This window comes from Parambassis ranga, chromosome 1 (assembly GCF_900634625.1).
Source record: "Parambassis ranga chromosome 1, fParRan2.1, whole genome shotgun sequence".
Taxonomy (NCBI): Eukaryota; Metazoa; Chordata; class Actinopteri; family Ambassidae; genus Parambassis; species Parambassis ranga.
Window position 1 is genome coordinate 6,310,213 of NC_041022.1, and position 15,348 is coordinate 6,325,560.

General features: G+C 42.8%; 1 protein-coding gene across 4 annotated transcripts in view; it reads left to right on the top strand.

The window, feature by feature from the left end:
* Nucleotides 1-560: 560 nt before the first annotated feature.
* The window catches only part of tsc2 (TSC complex subunit 2), a 28,249-nt gene continuing 13,461 nt past the window's right edge, over nucleotides 561-15,348 (top strand). For 3 of the 4 annotated variants that reach the window (XR_003670371.1, XM_028402182.1, XM_028402194.1), the window contains exons 1-29: nucleotides 561-713; nucleotides 1,966-2,150; nucleotides 2,231-2,317; nucleotides 2,395-2,505; nucleotides 2,597-2,744; nucleotides 3,461-3,578; nucleotides 3,669-3,717; nucleotides 4,018-4,143; nucleotides 4,291-4,364; nucleotides 4,453-4,579; nucleotides 4,802-4,945; nucleotides 5,036-5,173; nucleotides 5,261-5,364; nucleotides 5,461-5,542; nucleotides 5,809-5,964; nucleotides 6,075-6,194; nucleotides 6,927-7,049; nucleotides 7,148-7,254; nucleotides 7,359-7,524; nucleotides 7,841-7,963; nucleotides 8,047-8,181; nucleotides 8,261-8,450; nucleotides 8,596-8,689; nucleotides 8,767-8,869; nucleotides 8,953-9,047; nucleotides 11,635-11,775; nucleotides 14,057-14,218; nucleotides 14,332-14,490; nucleotides 15,229-15,341. Coding sequence is in view for 3 of the 4 variants with exons in the window: in XM_028402182.1 (XP_028257983.1) it covers nucleotides 2,016-2,150; nucleotides 2,231-2,317; nucleotides 2,395-2,505; nucleotides 2,597-2,744; nucleotides 3,461-3,578; nucleotides 3,669-3,717; nucleotides 4,018-4,143; nucleotides 4,291-4,364; nucleotides 4,453-4,579; nucleotides 4,802-4,945; nucleotides 5,036-5,173; nucleotides 5,261-5,364; nucleotides 5,461-5,542; nucleotides 5,809-5,964; nucleotides 6,075-6,194; nucleotides 6,927-7,049; nucleotides 7,148-7,254; nucleotides 7,359-7,524; nucleotides 7,841-7,963; nucleotides 8,047-8,181; nucleotides 8,261-8,450; nucleotides 8,596-8,689; nucleotides 8,767-8,869; nucleotides 8,953-9,047; nucleotides 11,635-11,775; nucleotides 14,057-14,218; nucleotides 14,332-14,490; nucleotides 15,229-15,341 (3,430 nt within the window). In the remaining variant the exon portion in view is untranslated. The remainder of the gene's footprint in view (nucleotides 714-1,965; nucleotides 2,151-2,230; nucleotides 2,318-2,394; nucleotides 2,506-2,596; nucleotides 2,745-3,460; nucleotides 3,579-3,668; nucleotides 3,718-4,017; nucleotides 4,144-4,290; nucleotides 4,365-4,452; nucleotides 4,580-4,801; nucleotides 4,946-5,035; nucleotides 5,174-5,260; nucleotides 5,365-5,460; nucleotides 5,543-5,808; nucleotides 5,965-6,074; nucleotides 6,195-6,926; nucleotides 7,050-7,147; nucleotides 7,255-7,358; nucleotides 7,525-7,840; nucleotides 7,964-8,046; nucleotides 8,182-8,260; nucleotides 8,451-8,595; nucleotides 8,690-8,766; nucleotides 8,870-8,952; nucleotides 9,048-11,634; nucleotides 11,776-14,056; nucleotides 14,219-14,331; nucleotides 14,491-15,228; nucleotides 15,342-15,348) is intronic. The other variant, XM_028402202.1, reaches the window with a different exon arrangement.

Here is a 15,348-nt window from a genome sequence, read left to right on the forward strand (position 1 = left end):
TAAACCTGTTATTTTTATGTATAACTCGTCCTGCACTAAAACACTTTCATTATTTTCTTAACAGTATGATTAAGATTTACTTAATAATTCCGGTAGGGAAATTAAATTGTAGGAGCAGCAGCATATATCAAAGAACAATCATTTGCTGTTGTGTCTTATTTAATTGCACTGAATTTGGGTGTCTTGTTCTGCTTATGTATACAAGGTTTATTCAAAGGAAGCGCAACAACCTGTTTTACAAAAGCGCCACCCACAGGCCACGCAGCTGTAGTGCACCCTGTGACTCCAACAAGGAACCAACTTCAGCAACGTTAGCATCGCTAGCTAGCTGCTAGCCAAATTGCTGAAGATGTTTCGGTTTTAGTAACTCGTTCCTGACAAACATTTGAGCATTAAACTCCGCTGCATGGGACAACTTTAATGGGTTGTCTTTGCCTTGATAGTTTAGTCGTGATCTGAGTCGCTAATTTAACTTTAGCTCTACTTTATGTTTAGCCTATGTGCAGTGAACTACATTTCCCATGAGCGTACGCGGCAAACGTGTTTTTGTAGGAAGTGGCCCAGTCGGAGCATTAGTGTGTCATCCGGTTGAGGAGTGGAGGACTGAGAACAGGCTGTCGGGGCAACATACACAGAGTTATAAGAACGGAAGGCTCTGCTGGTTGCATACAGACGGAGCTGCGACTGAATGAAACCGAAAGCGACTCAATAAGGTGAGGGGAGAGGGGGAAGCGAGGGGACGAGGAGGTGGAGGAGGAGAAGGAGGAGGAGGTGTTTTTTTAGGGGCTACCAGTCAATGCCAGAGTGAAATGCTAGCATATGACAGACAATCAACAACGCAGCCAAGGCTTCAGCAGCGCCATTGTGTATGTTGACTTGTGTCCGCAGTTATGCTTCGCTGTGGTTGGAGGCTACCTTGCACCGACGTGGTAGTTGTTGTTGTTGCACTGAAACAGAGCAGTCGTTGTCTGTCTGCTCACCTCCCCTCCCCTCTGTCTCTGTCAAGTCCACATGACAGCAAATTCTTTAAACCTGCCCCCTGGGTTTACACATTTACAGACTCAGACTCCAAACTTCACTGCTGGATGACACTCAATCTTAAAGGGCCAATCCACCCAAATAAATAAAACAAATATCCTCCTTTAACTTTAAGAATTGGGTATGGCACTAACTTTACTAACCCATTTTAGTCCACTGTCAAAGGCTTAAAAAATATCAATTACATGGAGAGTTACAGTACATCCAGAGGCTTATTGCCTCATTAGCTTCTGGATATCTGCGATAGCCACAATAAAAGTCATTCAGGTAATTAGGTCAGGACATAAAAACAAGGATTTTATTCAGTATTTACAAGGGTTCATAAATCTGTGGCCTAGACCATATAACACATTTGTATTTCAACATTGTCTCCTCTGACACACTTTGTCCTTGTACCATTGAAGAGCAGCTTCCTTCATTGTTTGTCTTGGACTTCCACAGCAGCAACAGCATTATCATTGCTATCAAAATGGTGACTGGTTAGCTTATTTTTCATCTTGGGGAAAAAGCATGAGAGTGATAAAGCAAATGAGTAGAATCGGTGTTAGAAGAGTTCACATTCCTGGATCACCACTTTGGATTCCTGGGCTTAGACTCTCTTAGGAATCAGATAAAAATGGCAGATTGTCCCTTGACAATTGTTTAGTTTTAGGACTTAGCTTGCTGACACCTTGATTATTTGAAAATTGTTGTGAGCAACTGCATAGAAATGTTCATGGGAGATGCCATGGATCTTGCTTGGTCATGTTGGAGTACAGCAGCCCACTACTTCACCATGCTGTAGGCATGTAGTCATGGACCTTCTTGGGCATATAGACGATATAGACGAGATGACTGCATAAAGGCCACTATGACCGATTTCAAACTCTGTATAATCCCCTCAAGATTTGAACTGTTATGTTAACTAAATGTATGTTACTCTTACAGGCAGCCATCAGCCCCAGCCTGTGCAGTCTGTCACCCCTCCAGGCCAGGCCATGAATAAACAGCCAAGCAAGGAGAGTCTGAAGGACAAGGTGAAGGGGATCTTTGGGCTGGGACCACCGCGTCCACCGAGCAAACAGAGTGACGCTAAACCCTCTGAGTTTATCATCACCTCTGACATCATCAAGGTGTGTAGAACAGTGTGTTGAACACTCTTTGTTGTGTAATATGTCATGGCCTTCCTTTGCTAATTGTGTGTGTGTTTCAGGAGCTCCACCCAGACTGTGGTCTGAGCAACCGTGTCCGCATGATGAACCACATCTGTGATCTTGCCAAAACGAAAAAATTTGAGGAGGTGAGGTTGTCAGCATTTTTTTGAAAACCCCTAACAAGTGCAGTCTTCTGTATTTGATTAAAATATGTGTCATTCAGCATGCAGTGGAGGCTGTATGGAAAGCTGTGGAGGACATGCTGACTCAGGACCAGCCACCAGAAGCCAGACATGCTGTTCTGCAGCTGCTGAGAGCCATTATACAGGGGCAGGTAGAAGCACAACAACAACACACACACATGCACAAACAAATGCATAAAAAAATCCTTTGGTTGTACAATATCTTTTTATGTTTATGTGAAGGGAGAGCGGCTCGGCCCTCTGAGAGCCTACTTTTTCAAGGTGATCAGAGACTACCAGCCGTGCAACGAGGACCTTTCTGATAGACTGGAAGTGTTCAAGGCCTTAACTGAGAATGGAAAGGACATCACATACCTGGAGGAGGACATAGGTAGAGTATTTACCAACATTAAATATTGCACTGCATTGTCTGGACTGAAGTTTCCTGTCATAACAGGTGTTTATGTTTGTTACAACTAATGAAACAGGACTTCACCCCTAAAGCAAACATTATTACTCAAGGCTGAATTTACTGCTTTGTCAAATCTCAGCTGATTATTGTCAACTTGTGATCATAGTTCCTTTTTTTGTACATGACCTTTTGTGTATGTAACTCTGAAGTTGGTTTCTTATATTTATTTTTACATTGTGGTTACAGATAAGGTTTTTTTTAACACTAAAAAAAAAATCACCACACCCAACATCTGTCATTGTAGATGGAATTTTCAGTTATCTGTTAAATTCCCAATGATTACTTAGAGTTAGTGTTGGCACAAAATGTAGTTTCCTTTTGCTGTATTCTGGTGGCCGGAATAGTGTTTTCCAATCTTTTGCCTCTACATTTAAATACATGTAGTTTTGGTATCATTGCAAAGCAGTCATGAAACCTCCTCCTCCACATCCTATCAAGGAGCCAACACCAGCCTAAACTCCGCCATGTATATACTGTTGGTAATAACTGGTCTGGCACTTAGTGTCATGTTTTAAGCTGTATGTGGGAAATGACAGTGTTATACGAGGTGCTTTACAATGCATTAGCAGCATGGACACTTTACATACTTAACAATAATTTTCTTTCTTTCTGTACTGTTTTGTCTTGTCTCTCAGCACGCTTTGTCCTCCTGTGGATGGACATAGGTCTGACCTCCGACTTTCTCCACGTTCTTGTAAATCTGGTGAAGTTCAACAGCTGCTACCTGGACCAAAACGTCTCCGTCATGGTCCAGTGAGTCCAAAATATCAACACACACACTCGTGGTAGTTTTTTTTAGTCAGGAAATGTCATTTCATGCTTATTCTGCTGTGCTCTCTGCAGGAAAATCTGTCTGCTGTGCAACAGAACAACATCTTCAACGGATATTGAGGTGGGTTTTTGTGTTTACTTCACAGTACATGATGATCATACCTCTCCTAACTGTTGTTAAATGCAGACCTTGTTGACTGTAAGGTCTAAAAACAGAAAGCATTGGGGAAAAAAGGAGTTCACATATTTGCACTACAAACACTGTATAGTTTATGTTATACTAACCTGTGTAAATAATTGAAGGACTTGGTTTGTATTCACCACCACCCACAGCGAATGTTGTGAAAGCAAGCCTTTGATGCTGAGCTGCTGCCATATGTACTGTCAGTGTGTGTGAGGGTCTGTGTGGTTGTGTGTCCAGGTGGCTCTACAAGTGCTGGATGCGGTGGTGTGTTACAACTGCCTGCCCTCAGACTCTCTCACCGTCTTCATCATCACACTCTGTCGCACTGTCAACGTCAAGGAGTTCTGCGAGTCCTGCTGGAAGGTGAGAGACGAACACACACACACACACACACACACACACACACACACACACACACACACACACACACACACACACACTGATATGAAGCAGCATTATTCATGACTGCCCCCTCTGGTCTTTTCTCACGTGTTCTTTGTTGCTGTCCAGTTGATGAGGAAAGTGCTGGGAACTCACCTCGGCCACAGTGCTATTTACACCATGTGCCGCATCATGGAGGAGAGGTACTGTTGTGCGCAGTATTTCTGAGCTTATGTGTTGTTGTAGAGAGAGTGTTTGTGTGTCGCTCTAACCACCTGGTGTCTCCACTAGAGTGTACATGGAGGACGCCCCGTTGTTGAGAGGAGCTGTGTTCTTTGTTGGAATGGCACTTTGGGGCGCACACCGACTTCCTGCCCTCAAAAACACACCCACCCTTGTTCTGCCATCTTTCTACAAGGTAACACATATACAAGCAGCCTTTCAATGAGAGATGTTTCCTACAGATGTTCTTAGGGACTTTTATTACTTGCCTGCAGCCCTTATATAAACACGAGAGTGTCATAAAAACTAGAGTCTAACATGTTTCTGTTGGTTCCCTTGTTTTTGTAATATTTGGATTTTCAGCATCATTTGAGTGTGCACTATACTTGTACTGTTGTTGTCTGACCTCTGCCATCAGGCCATGTCATGTGCCAATGAGGTAGTGTCCTACGAGATCGTCCTCTCCATCACCAGACTGATCAAGAAGTACGGCAAAGAGCTGCAGGTCGTCACCTGGGACATCCTGCTGGGCATAATAGAGCGACTGCTGCAGCAGATCCAGGTATATACATACATAGTTACATGCACACACGTAGTATAATGTCAGTTCTTGTTTGACTAAGTAAGTGGTCCACCTATCTCATCGTCACAGACAATAGGCAGTCCAGAGTTGAAGGCCATTGTGTATGAGCTGTTGACCACAGTGGAGGAGCTGTATGAGCAGAACGGTTACCATGGCTCCACTGAGAAGTTCTTCAGTCTGGTGGAGAAATGTGCAGACAAGAGACCTGTAAGTACTTTTGAGTGTCTCTGTGTTGTCATTTATTCATCTTAAACATTGCTGTTTCTTTTCTAATCTGACTCTCATGTGTGACAGGATGCATCAGTGCTGACCCTCATCTCGTACCGGGCCCAGTCTATTCAGCCTGCTAAAGATGGCTGGATCCAGAGCCTTCATCGCCTCATGGAGAAATTCTTCAGGTAGGAAGCACACACACTTAATGTATTGTATCTCTGTTGATCCTTCATCCTTATCTTGTCCCAGATTTTAATCCATGTTCTCCCTCTGTCTAAAAGGAACGAGACTCGCAGTGTGATAAGGATCAAAGTGCTTCACATCCTGTCCTTCGTTCTAAGTACCAACAGACAGCTCTATGAGGTTTGCAACATCACACACACATCTGCAACCTGTGTGTCCAATAGATGGATGAGATACATATGCATTTGAAAAGTTTCTATTGAGTTTGATTTGCCATGGCTTCATATTTGACTGAGTTTGAAAATACTTTAATGGATTTTGGACAGCTGTCCACTGAAGTGCTGATTTGCAGAATTGTTGTATATTTGACATGTATATGCTGTTTATGTAGAAAGCTTGTAAAAAATCCTCAAAATAAACATTCTCTGTTTTCCTTTTTTTTCCAGGATGAGTTGATTGAAATGGTGGTGATTCCTCAGCTCAGTGGGATAGCTGAGGACCGGGATCTGGCTGTCAGAAAACAAGCTACGCAGCTGCTGGTCGACCTCGCAGAAGGCTGCAATACACATCACTTCACCAGCCTGCTGGACATCATTGAACGTGTATGCATTCACTTTGTTGCACCAGTTCTCAGAATAACTCTTGCAAAGTTACATCTGCTTCATTTAATTTCTTCACGATGAGATAAGTTTAGTGTTATTTTTTTCTTTAGGTGGCCAGTCGCTCTCTGGTGTGTTCAGGGCCCCTGGAGGTTTCTGAGAGAGACCCCACTGCAGAGTCCCCCATGGAGGATGTCAGGACTGCTATACTGGGCTTGCTGGAAATCCTGCAGGTACATAGATGTTGATATAGAGAGTTTGAATCCCACACAAAGACATTAAGAGCTAAAATTGTATAGAAAAATGGCACTGTGAAATTCGCAGTTCAGTTCACCTGCCAGCATTAAAATCCATTTAGTGATGCAGATGCATTTGAGTGGCTTATTAAGAATAGTGCTCTATGCCTGCAAGGTGAAACCATTATAGTGGTTCCATGCTTTTCCTTTTAAGTTTCTGTGGCTGTACGGTTTACCACATTTTATATAAATGACAGTAAGAAATCAACTGATATATTTAATCTATTTTAGTATTAATACTAAGAGTACTGAATTATTCTGATAATCAAAGAAATGCAATTAATGTATGTTGATGAATATTCTCAGTCATCCAGGTCATCATACGTAGAGAAGATTGAAGCAAGGCGTCTGGACTTGTAGAGTTTTCTAGAAGACGTTTCGCTGCTCATCCAAGCAGCTTCATCAGTAACTGATGAAGCTGTAACTGATGAAGCTGCTTGGATGAGCAGCGAAATGTCTTCTAGAAAACTCTACAAGTCCAGACGCCTTGCTTCAATCTTCTCTACGCAATTAATGTATTAAATCAGAATCACACACATTTGTCTTGGTGCATGCACATGTAAAACATAAAATAAATAAATAAATTGACCAGACACATATATAACTTACATGTTTTCATGTCAAGATAATCCACTAAGATGTATTTTATATTCTTTCCTCTTTTGGCAGAGCAAGCTTTACAGCCTACCAGCCGGCCACGCCAGTCGTGTTTATGAGTTGCTGATCAGCCACTTGCAGCTTCACTACAAGAACAAGTACTGTTCAGCCATTGCTTCCAGTATTCGTCTACAGGTTGGAGTGATTAATTTTCTGTTTATCTCTTACTGCACCTTCTCTTTTTCTGCATGCTCATTGCCCCTCTGCTGAAACGTTTTTCTTATCTCTTTCAGGTATTTGACTTCTTTCTGATGATGCGTGCGGACTCTCTTCACCGCCTCGGGGTCCCCAACAAAGATGGGGCCATAAGATTCAGTCCTTACTGCTACTGTGACACAGGGTGAAGACACATGCATATCAGTTTTCCAATGGATGTTTGACATATTGCACGTGTGTCAGCTAAAAAGATAACAAAGCTGTAACATTGTCTACTGCATGTTTCAGGGAGCCAGAGAAGCGCGTCAGTGAGAAGAAGTCCACTGGTTCAACATCGCCTCCTGCTGGCAGCCCCGTTCCCCCTGCTGCTCCGCCTGCTTCAACAGCCTTGATACGCTCAGCCTATCTTCCTTATGCACCCGCCTTTAGTGTTCTTCTGCAGTGCCTCAAGATGGTATGCACGAAACAGATATTATTTTGCTTAAGACTAAAGGACAGTAGACAATTATAAAGGAAAGAGGAGACGTGAAGTAGGAAAGTAACTGCGATAGCTGTAACTGTAAGAACTATTGCTCATTTAGGGCATCTTGTACTGTCATGTCTCCACCACTAAAACATCTTCCACAGGGTCTTAATGCAGGAGTAGAAAAAAATACTACAGTGGGGTAGGTGCTTCTAGATAGCCCTGGAAAAACTGTAGGGAGAGGCTTAACACCACCTGGTTTAACTGATTGTTAATTGTTTCATGTATGTTTCATTTTCCCTTGTAGGAGACAGACTGGAAGGTGCTGAAGCTGGTTCTCGACAAGCTGCCGTGGACACTGCAATACAAAGTGCTGCTGCTGACGTCTCCGTGCAGCTTAGACCAGCTCTGTTCTACACTCTGCTGCATGGTAGGGCAAAATTCATGCATGTAGACACAAGTAAACATATCTATGTTATCTTAAGTTGCACCTCTACTTTTTTATCTGTGTAGGTGACTGATCGTCTGATCTCAGAGCGTCTGAAGAAAACTCCAGAAGGGTTTTCCCGTACAGACGTTCAGCTTGCAGTGGTTCCTGTCCTCACTGCGATCACCTCCTACCATAACTACTTGGAGCAGTCAAGACAGGTACAAATGGTAGTTTGCAGTATATTCCTGGGCTGTTATAAAGCTCACATATTGGGTTCATTTTCTCTCCCCTCTGTAGAGAGAACTGGTCCAGTGCCTCGAGACCGGCCTAATTTACCGCTGTGCCAAGCAGTGTGTGGTGGCCCTCACTATGTGCACGGTGGAGATGCCTGATATTATGATCAAGCTGCTCCCCGCTCTCATCGTCAAGCTCACCCACATCTCTGCTACCGTTGCCATGGCATCTCCTATGCTTGAGTTCCTCTCTAGTGAGTTCTAAAAGCTTTTCTCAGACTGTTTTGTTACATGTGTTTTGTTATCAAAATTTCATTAACACTGTTGAATGTTCAAGGGTAGTAAAAGGAAGAAGAAACTGAACGTTGGTTGGTGTTTTCTTTCTGCTCTGCTTCACAGCTCTGGTGCGCCTGCCCCATCTGTATGCCAACTTCGTAGCTGAGCAGTATGTTAGTGTGTTTGCCATCTCACTGCCCTACACTAACCCCTCAAAGTAAGCACCCGCACACGTCTAATTCTCACATTGACGAGACACACTCTGACTTGTACAGTTTTATCATTTTGCATCAGGTTCAACCAGTACATTGTGTCCCTGGCCCACCATGTTATTGCCATGTGGTTCATACGCTGCAGACTCCCCTTTCGCAAGGACTTTGTGCAGTACATCACAAAGGTACATGCAATAATACTTTCACATTGATGAAAGGAAACTTCAGGAGACTTTTAAAGGACTCATCCCTTTGTCTCTTCCTGTAGGGTTTGCGTTCCAATGCCCTGCTGCCATTTGATGACAGTCATGAGCAAAGTCCGTTTCGAGCGCGAAGCACCAGCCTCAATGAAAGACCCAAGAGGTAAAGCATATATTCACACTTGTCTGCCACCAGCAGCACCGCACGCTGCCCCTTTTTTGGTCACTGTTGTTGCTTTAGAGAGTAGGGGTTGCCAAGGTAACGGGGGACTCAGCATGACTAGTACTGTGGTAGAGTGGTTTCAGTGACTCCTCTCAGGTTGCCATGGTGATCATTAGTTCATTTTATGTATCGTTTGTGTTTTTTATTTTGATATGTGTTCTCCTTCTACCACAGTTTGATTTTTATTCCTCTCTTCACATTCACTTCACGAGACACAGTGGTGGACAAAATAACATCAACACCTGTATACTGTAATGTAATGTGATTTTAATTTATTTTGGATTGTAGATTTCATTCTTTGTTCAGGTGTTACTGTTTTTTTGTCCACTACCTGTATCTTATAAAAGTACATACACACTGATGACATGAGGACTGTATGCTTTTCTTTCCTCTGTCACATCTTGCCATCTGAATCCTGTTAACTCTGATTGTTGACGCACACAAAGAGAAAACACGCAGAGGTTAAGGAAGCTTTTTCAGTGAGGTGCTGTGTTCGTTCATGCAATGTGTGAATGTTTGTTGGTTGTGCATGTCTTAATGAGCCTATCATTGCACAATACAAACTCCATTCCGAGTAACGTATGAAGCTACGGTGTGGGACAGAAGGAGAGGAGGGAATGAACGGTGGTCTTGATGCATCATTGTAAGACAGATATTTACTGGATTTCTGTGTTGTGCACCCTTTAATGGCGTCCTTTTGAGGTCAATTTTTTTGTATCAGTTGATATTACCAAGTAAAAACAAAATATTGCTTCATTGAAGGTTGCTGGTTCACGCTGGTGTTAGAGGAGCTTATAAAGTTTAGTAACCTCGCTGCTAGATGTAAGCTGTAGGGTATTAAGTCCAGGCCAGATGTGATGTGAAAATATTTCAAAATGGGGGTTGTCATGTGTAAATTAGGTGATAACAATGTAATGGAAGCTAGTCAGCTACTGAGACAATAGTGGCATTTTTTTACACAATGGCTACATAGTAAGTATTCATGATTACTACTTAATACATGATTTGTGTGTTTTTGGTTTCTGGTAACAATTTTTGTATTTTCTTACAACACTACGGAGGAAGTCCCAGAAAAGGCTCCGGTTGTGTAGCGTTGTCCAATACCACCACTTCTTTCTATGCCTCTATCCTGACAAATGTTGGGCCCCCCTGCTCCATACTACACAAAATGGATGTTCAGTGATAGAGGCATGGGTTAAAGAGGGAATGGTCCTGTATAACCAATGGAAACAAAAAAAGAGCAGGTGAAAATGGCCTGGTAACACTTGTGTGGGCATATGCTGTGTTCAAACAAAACACATTTCAAAAGATTAGTGTGGATGTCTTTCTTAGTGCACTGCAGTGCTTATTTAGAATATAACCGCTATTCTTTACACTAAGACGTGCGTCGATCCTAAAAGAATTTCAGCACTGCTTCTTTGTGTTTCTTTCTATTTTTTTGGGGCTGTTTTACTCAGATTTGTAGTAGCCTTTAATCTCTCTCTCCTCCTCTGTTGTGCTGACAATTAGATTTTTTTTCTCAAAGTTGTTAGGGTCCCATCCCTCCTTATTACAGATTGACTGCTCTTATCACAAATTTCCCATTGGGGCTCTCTGCGGTAAAACATAGCTGCATTTGCTATCATTGGTTTCTACTGATCATTCATGTCAACCCACCTTCACTTTTCATATCGTGGTACCATCGCCTCTGTGCTTGCGCTGAGGAGTTGGAGTTCTGCATGTTGGATTGCACAGGAATACAATTTGAACACTCTCACTTAAATTTTAATGGCACATATTGTCTACGTCTGTGTAGATGTGCTGTGCTCCAACCCTCAGGTTTAATATAGTGTTTCTTTTTCAGTTGTTTTTCTGTTATATAAGGCCTGTGCTGAGTCCATCCCCACTATTATACTTCTCCTGTACTAGTCCTTGGCTTCACTATGAACCTGCTGTGTGAAATAACGTTTATTTTGTTGCTCTGCAGAATAATTTGTGTGTGTATATTTTCCTTTCTTAATAGCAGAAGCTGTTTTACCCTTTGCTGTAGCTTGTCTGTTTTCTGTTTAGTTGATGTTTATCCTTTTTTTCTTTCTCCACTCTCCTGTAATCTTGATTCATGATGTTCACTGCTGTTAATTTTCACCTTGTTTTGTTTTTTTCTTCATTTGACCCCCTACCCTCTGCTGCCTCCTGCCATTGGGTGCTGCATTGTGGTTGTGGTTTTGGGGGGTGGTTGTGTGATCCTGGATCCTTCCCACATTGCTCCTGGCCCGTCCTTCCTCATGTGATGCCTGCCTTTTGACCTTTGTGGCCTTCTCCTCTGTACCCTCCCCCTTCTGTGTGGCGTGCGCCCCTCCGATCACCTGCTCGTGTTGCTCTGGTGCTCGGTTGATGATTCCTGCTGTCTACTCTTACAACATCACGTCCCCCCCTCCACAACACACACTCCCAAACCACTGCCACCCTCATGATGACCCCTTACTGCCCAACGCCATCCCGGGTCCGTTCCTCTCGTCCTTTGCCATGGATACTCCTCACCGCCCAGTCTGCGGGCGGCAAAAATGGCAAAGGCAGCAGCAGCGGTAGCCAATAGCAGCAGCTCTCCAGTTAAAGAGCTGAGGGACCTTTCAGCCATGGACTCTTTCCGCTCCCGCAGCATCAGTGTCTCCGAACATGCGGTCCGCAGGTTAGAGAAGAGCCTTCTGGGTAACAAAAAAAAACAAAAAAAAACAATAACAACCCAAACACTTGTTGCCTCCTCCATGGGATGGTTGATGAGGTGTAGGGTCATTGTCATGCGGGGCCGTTGGGTGGGCGGTGGGTTGGTTTGGTTGTCAGGAACATCTGGAGCGGGTGGTGCATGCTGGAGGAAGGTTTGTGTGTCGACTTTTTTTTTTTGGTTTGTTTTGGGCTGCGGTCATACTCGTGCTGTTTTTACATTTTGTTTTTATGATTTGCCTTTGCATGCGGTTTGTTTGTAGAAAACATCTTGTTCCAAAGTGACGTTTATGGTTTTGCTCTAACACAGATTTCACTTTTAATTTACTTTAAATTTTGTTTCTGCTTTTTTTGTTTTGTTTTGCTGGGTGTAGTGCTAAATGGTTCTGATTGCCCTAACAACAGATGAATGGCGGGAGAAACTGGTGCAATGCATGTTTATTTAAAACAGATGAATGTTATATCCTTCACTGACTCCGAGCATTTGTGCTTCCTCGGCCAGTGATTGGGACAACAGCAACACAACAGCTTCGTTTTGCTTGCTTGACATATTTTTTGGTTTTACTTGGCTCCACTGTGCTGCTATGACCATGGCAATCTCTCCTAGTGTGGGATTTTAGGGAATATTGGGGCTGGTGAAGGTGAATTTTTAACACAGTTTGAAAACACATTACCACACAAAATGTTCACTCACGTAATGAATCACTCTCTGCCTCTCTTATCTTCATTCAGTATCTTTGCTTTGCTGTCCTGCTTAAGTGTCGGACAAATACATGATCCAACATTGCAGCTGTCAGATGTCGCCACTGTTTTGATTATGTCACAGTGATGGCCAGCAGATGGCAGCAAAATTTCAACATTTCAATCAATGAAAACAGAACTTCTAAACAACTGCAGTGTGGATCTGTTTAACCTGCTTCAGTTGCTAAGTGGCTGCTTTTCTTTCTCAAGAGTTAATTTGGTGTGTTAAATTTGAAATCTGTCTCTTACTTGGCATTCATTCCATCTCAGAAAACATGACCATGATACTCTTAAGGTGATTTAAGGTGTGTGTACCACTGTTTACACAGACCTTTTGAAACTGTTGTCCTTCTTATTCATCCATTCCGCCAGCTGCCTCTGCAATACAAAGGCAAATTATTGAATGTGAATAACTTAAGCTGTGAAAACTTTTAGTCGTGAGTATTTCATGGTCATGTTTTTTTGGAGTATACTTGTCCATGAGACATTGAAGTGAAAATGAATCAATGCCAGTAGGAGACTGGTAAGTATAAAATGCGTGGAATGTTTGTTGACTCACATTCTGGGACCTTGGTCTGAGTCACAGCAGTGTTACAGACGCTTGTGAACACACCTCAAATGATGCAAACATTGACATGTGACGGTCTTTACTGCATTCATCTCTAGGTGAGATGCCTGTCAGTGAACCTCTCCGCCCCAACCATTCTAAGCCTTATGTATATTGTGAAATACTATATAAATACATAGATATGTGTTCCTTTATTTTTTATTATTTTATTATCAAAGCAGTCCTTGAATCCTCCCCACTGTGATGAACAAGAACATCACAGTGTTCAACACTTGAGTGTTGCTATAAATCTCACATTCTGAATGTTTTTCCTTCTGAGCAGCAAGGCCGCCTGGTTCTCAGTACACGTCCAGTAGCTCTCAAGTGCTGAAGTTAGCATTTTAAAATGTTCTTTTAACCTTATCTGTCTGTAGAGCACACAGGTAATGGTTATTTTGAATACAAAGGGCTCCTGTTTGCTCTGTAGTGAAATCTAATAATCCACTGCTTCAGTGGAGACATTAGTACACAGTTTAACAATCTGACTCACACATGGCTGCTACCTGCTGGCTTTCTGCATCAGGATATGTTAGAAAGCAGATCCTCAATACAGAGCTTATTTACATATACTGAGATAACCAGTGAGGTGTCAGCCTATGAGGCCACTTATCCCAGCATGTGTCTCTGTTTGTGTGCCTGAGGAAACATAATCATTTCGTGGTGCATTTGCGTACATAGTAAACACAAATGTGTGGATGCATGTGTGCATATAAATGCTTGTGCTGCATGTAAAAACATGATGTAATTGTGTGATGGTGTCTTATCATATGTTCCAGTTCTGTCAGAGATGCATGTCTTTGTGTGCACTGATTACATGTTAAAGTATATCATGACCTGCGTGCCACTCTTTCGCTCTGCGCCCCTTAATGTTATTCATTAATCTCTCCGTTTCCTCCTGTAGGATGCACACCTCCACCACCACCTGCAGTCTGGGCTCTGCTGATGAAAATGCAGTAACTCAGGCTGATGAGGGCCTGAAGACCGTTCACCTGGAGCTCACAGAGACCTGTCTGGATATGATGGCACGATATGTGTTCTCAAACTTTTCTGCATTGCCCAAGAGGTGAGCCAAGACTTTAAAAGAAAAATGTGATGTAGGCAGGTCACAGTGATGACAGTTTGTAAGAAAGAGTTGAGAGTGGCTGTGATGAGTTTGGCGTTTCTTTGTCCTTTTAGGTCTCCAATTGCAGAGTTCCTGTTGGCAGGAGGTCGCAGTATGACCTGGTTAGTGGGCAACAAGCTGGTCACCATAACAACCAGCGGAGGGGTCAGAACGCAGGCGCTACTGGGCCTGGACATGGCTGAGCGCCTGGGAGGAGGAGGGGAAATGACCAGGTGATCCATACTTCCACACACAATTTCTGGGCTTTCATTAGTTTTTGCTCTTCTCTTCTCTTTTATTTTGTTGTAAATAAAAAAATTGTTTGGAGAGTTTTTGTTTATCTTAATCCTAAGCGTTTAAGGACACAAAGCGCTGTTTGCTGTTCAGATTTTAAAGCTGTTGGAGGCAAGTTTATAATGAGTTGGCTAAGGGAGAAAATTCACTTGAGATGACTGACTGTTGGGAGTAAAGTGAGTGTTCATCCACTAATGAGAGTGTGTGATTGAATGACACATCGATCACAGGCGTGCTTCATGGCGTTGGATCGCCTTTTGTTGTCATCACCAAACATTAGCCAACCTTGTTACTACCAGTGGCTCCTCACATTTTCCTTTATCAATCCAAACCACTTTTTAAAGTTGGATAACCATGTGATATCATGATGTCACAAGTTAATTTTAACTCTACTGATGAAGCAGACTGATGCCCGCTTATCTTAGCGTCAGCTCAATTTAGGCCTCATTAGCAAATTTTAGCATGAAATTAGGATATTAACTAAGTACAGAGCAGCTGTCCTGTTCATACCGATGCAAAATGGCATTGGGACTTTCTGACTGTAATGCCTGTAAAATTTAAATACCAGCAATAGCAGCATCGACTGACGTAATTCCCACTGAGTGGTGGCAGATTGTAATTAGGCAGAAAAAATATGTGCATATGTTGGTAAATCACCAAATGTCTTGATCCTGCAGGTCAGATCCAACACTGCACACCCGAATGACCAAAGAGGCTCCAGCCAAACTAGAGTCACAATCAAGCCAGCAACACAACAGAGCCACACGCATACGGGTCCGCTCCATGTCAGGTAATTA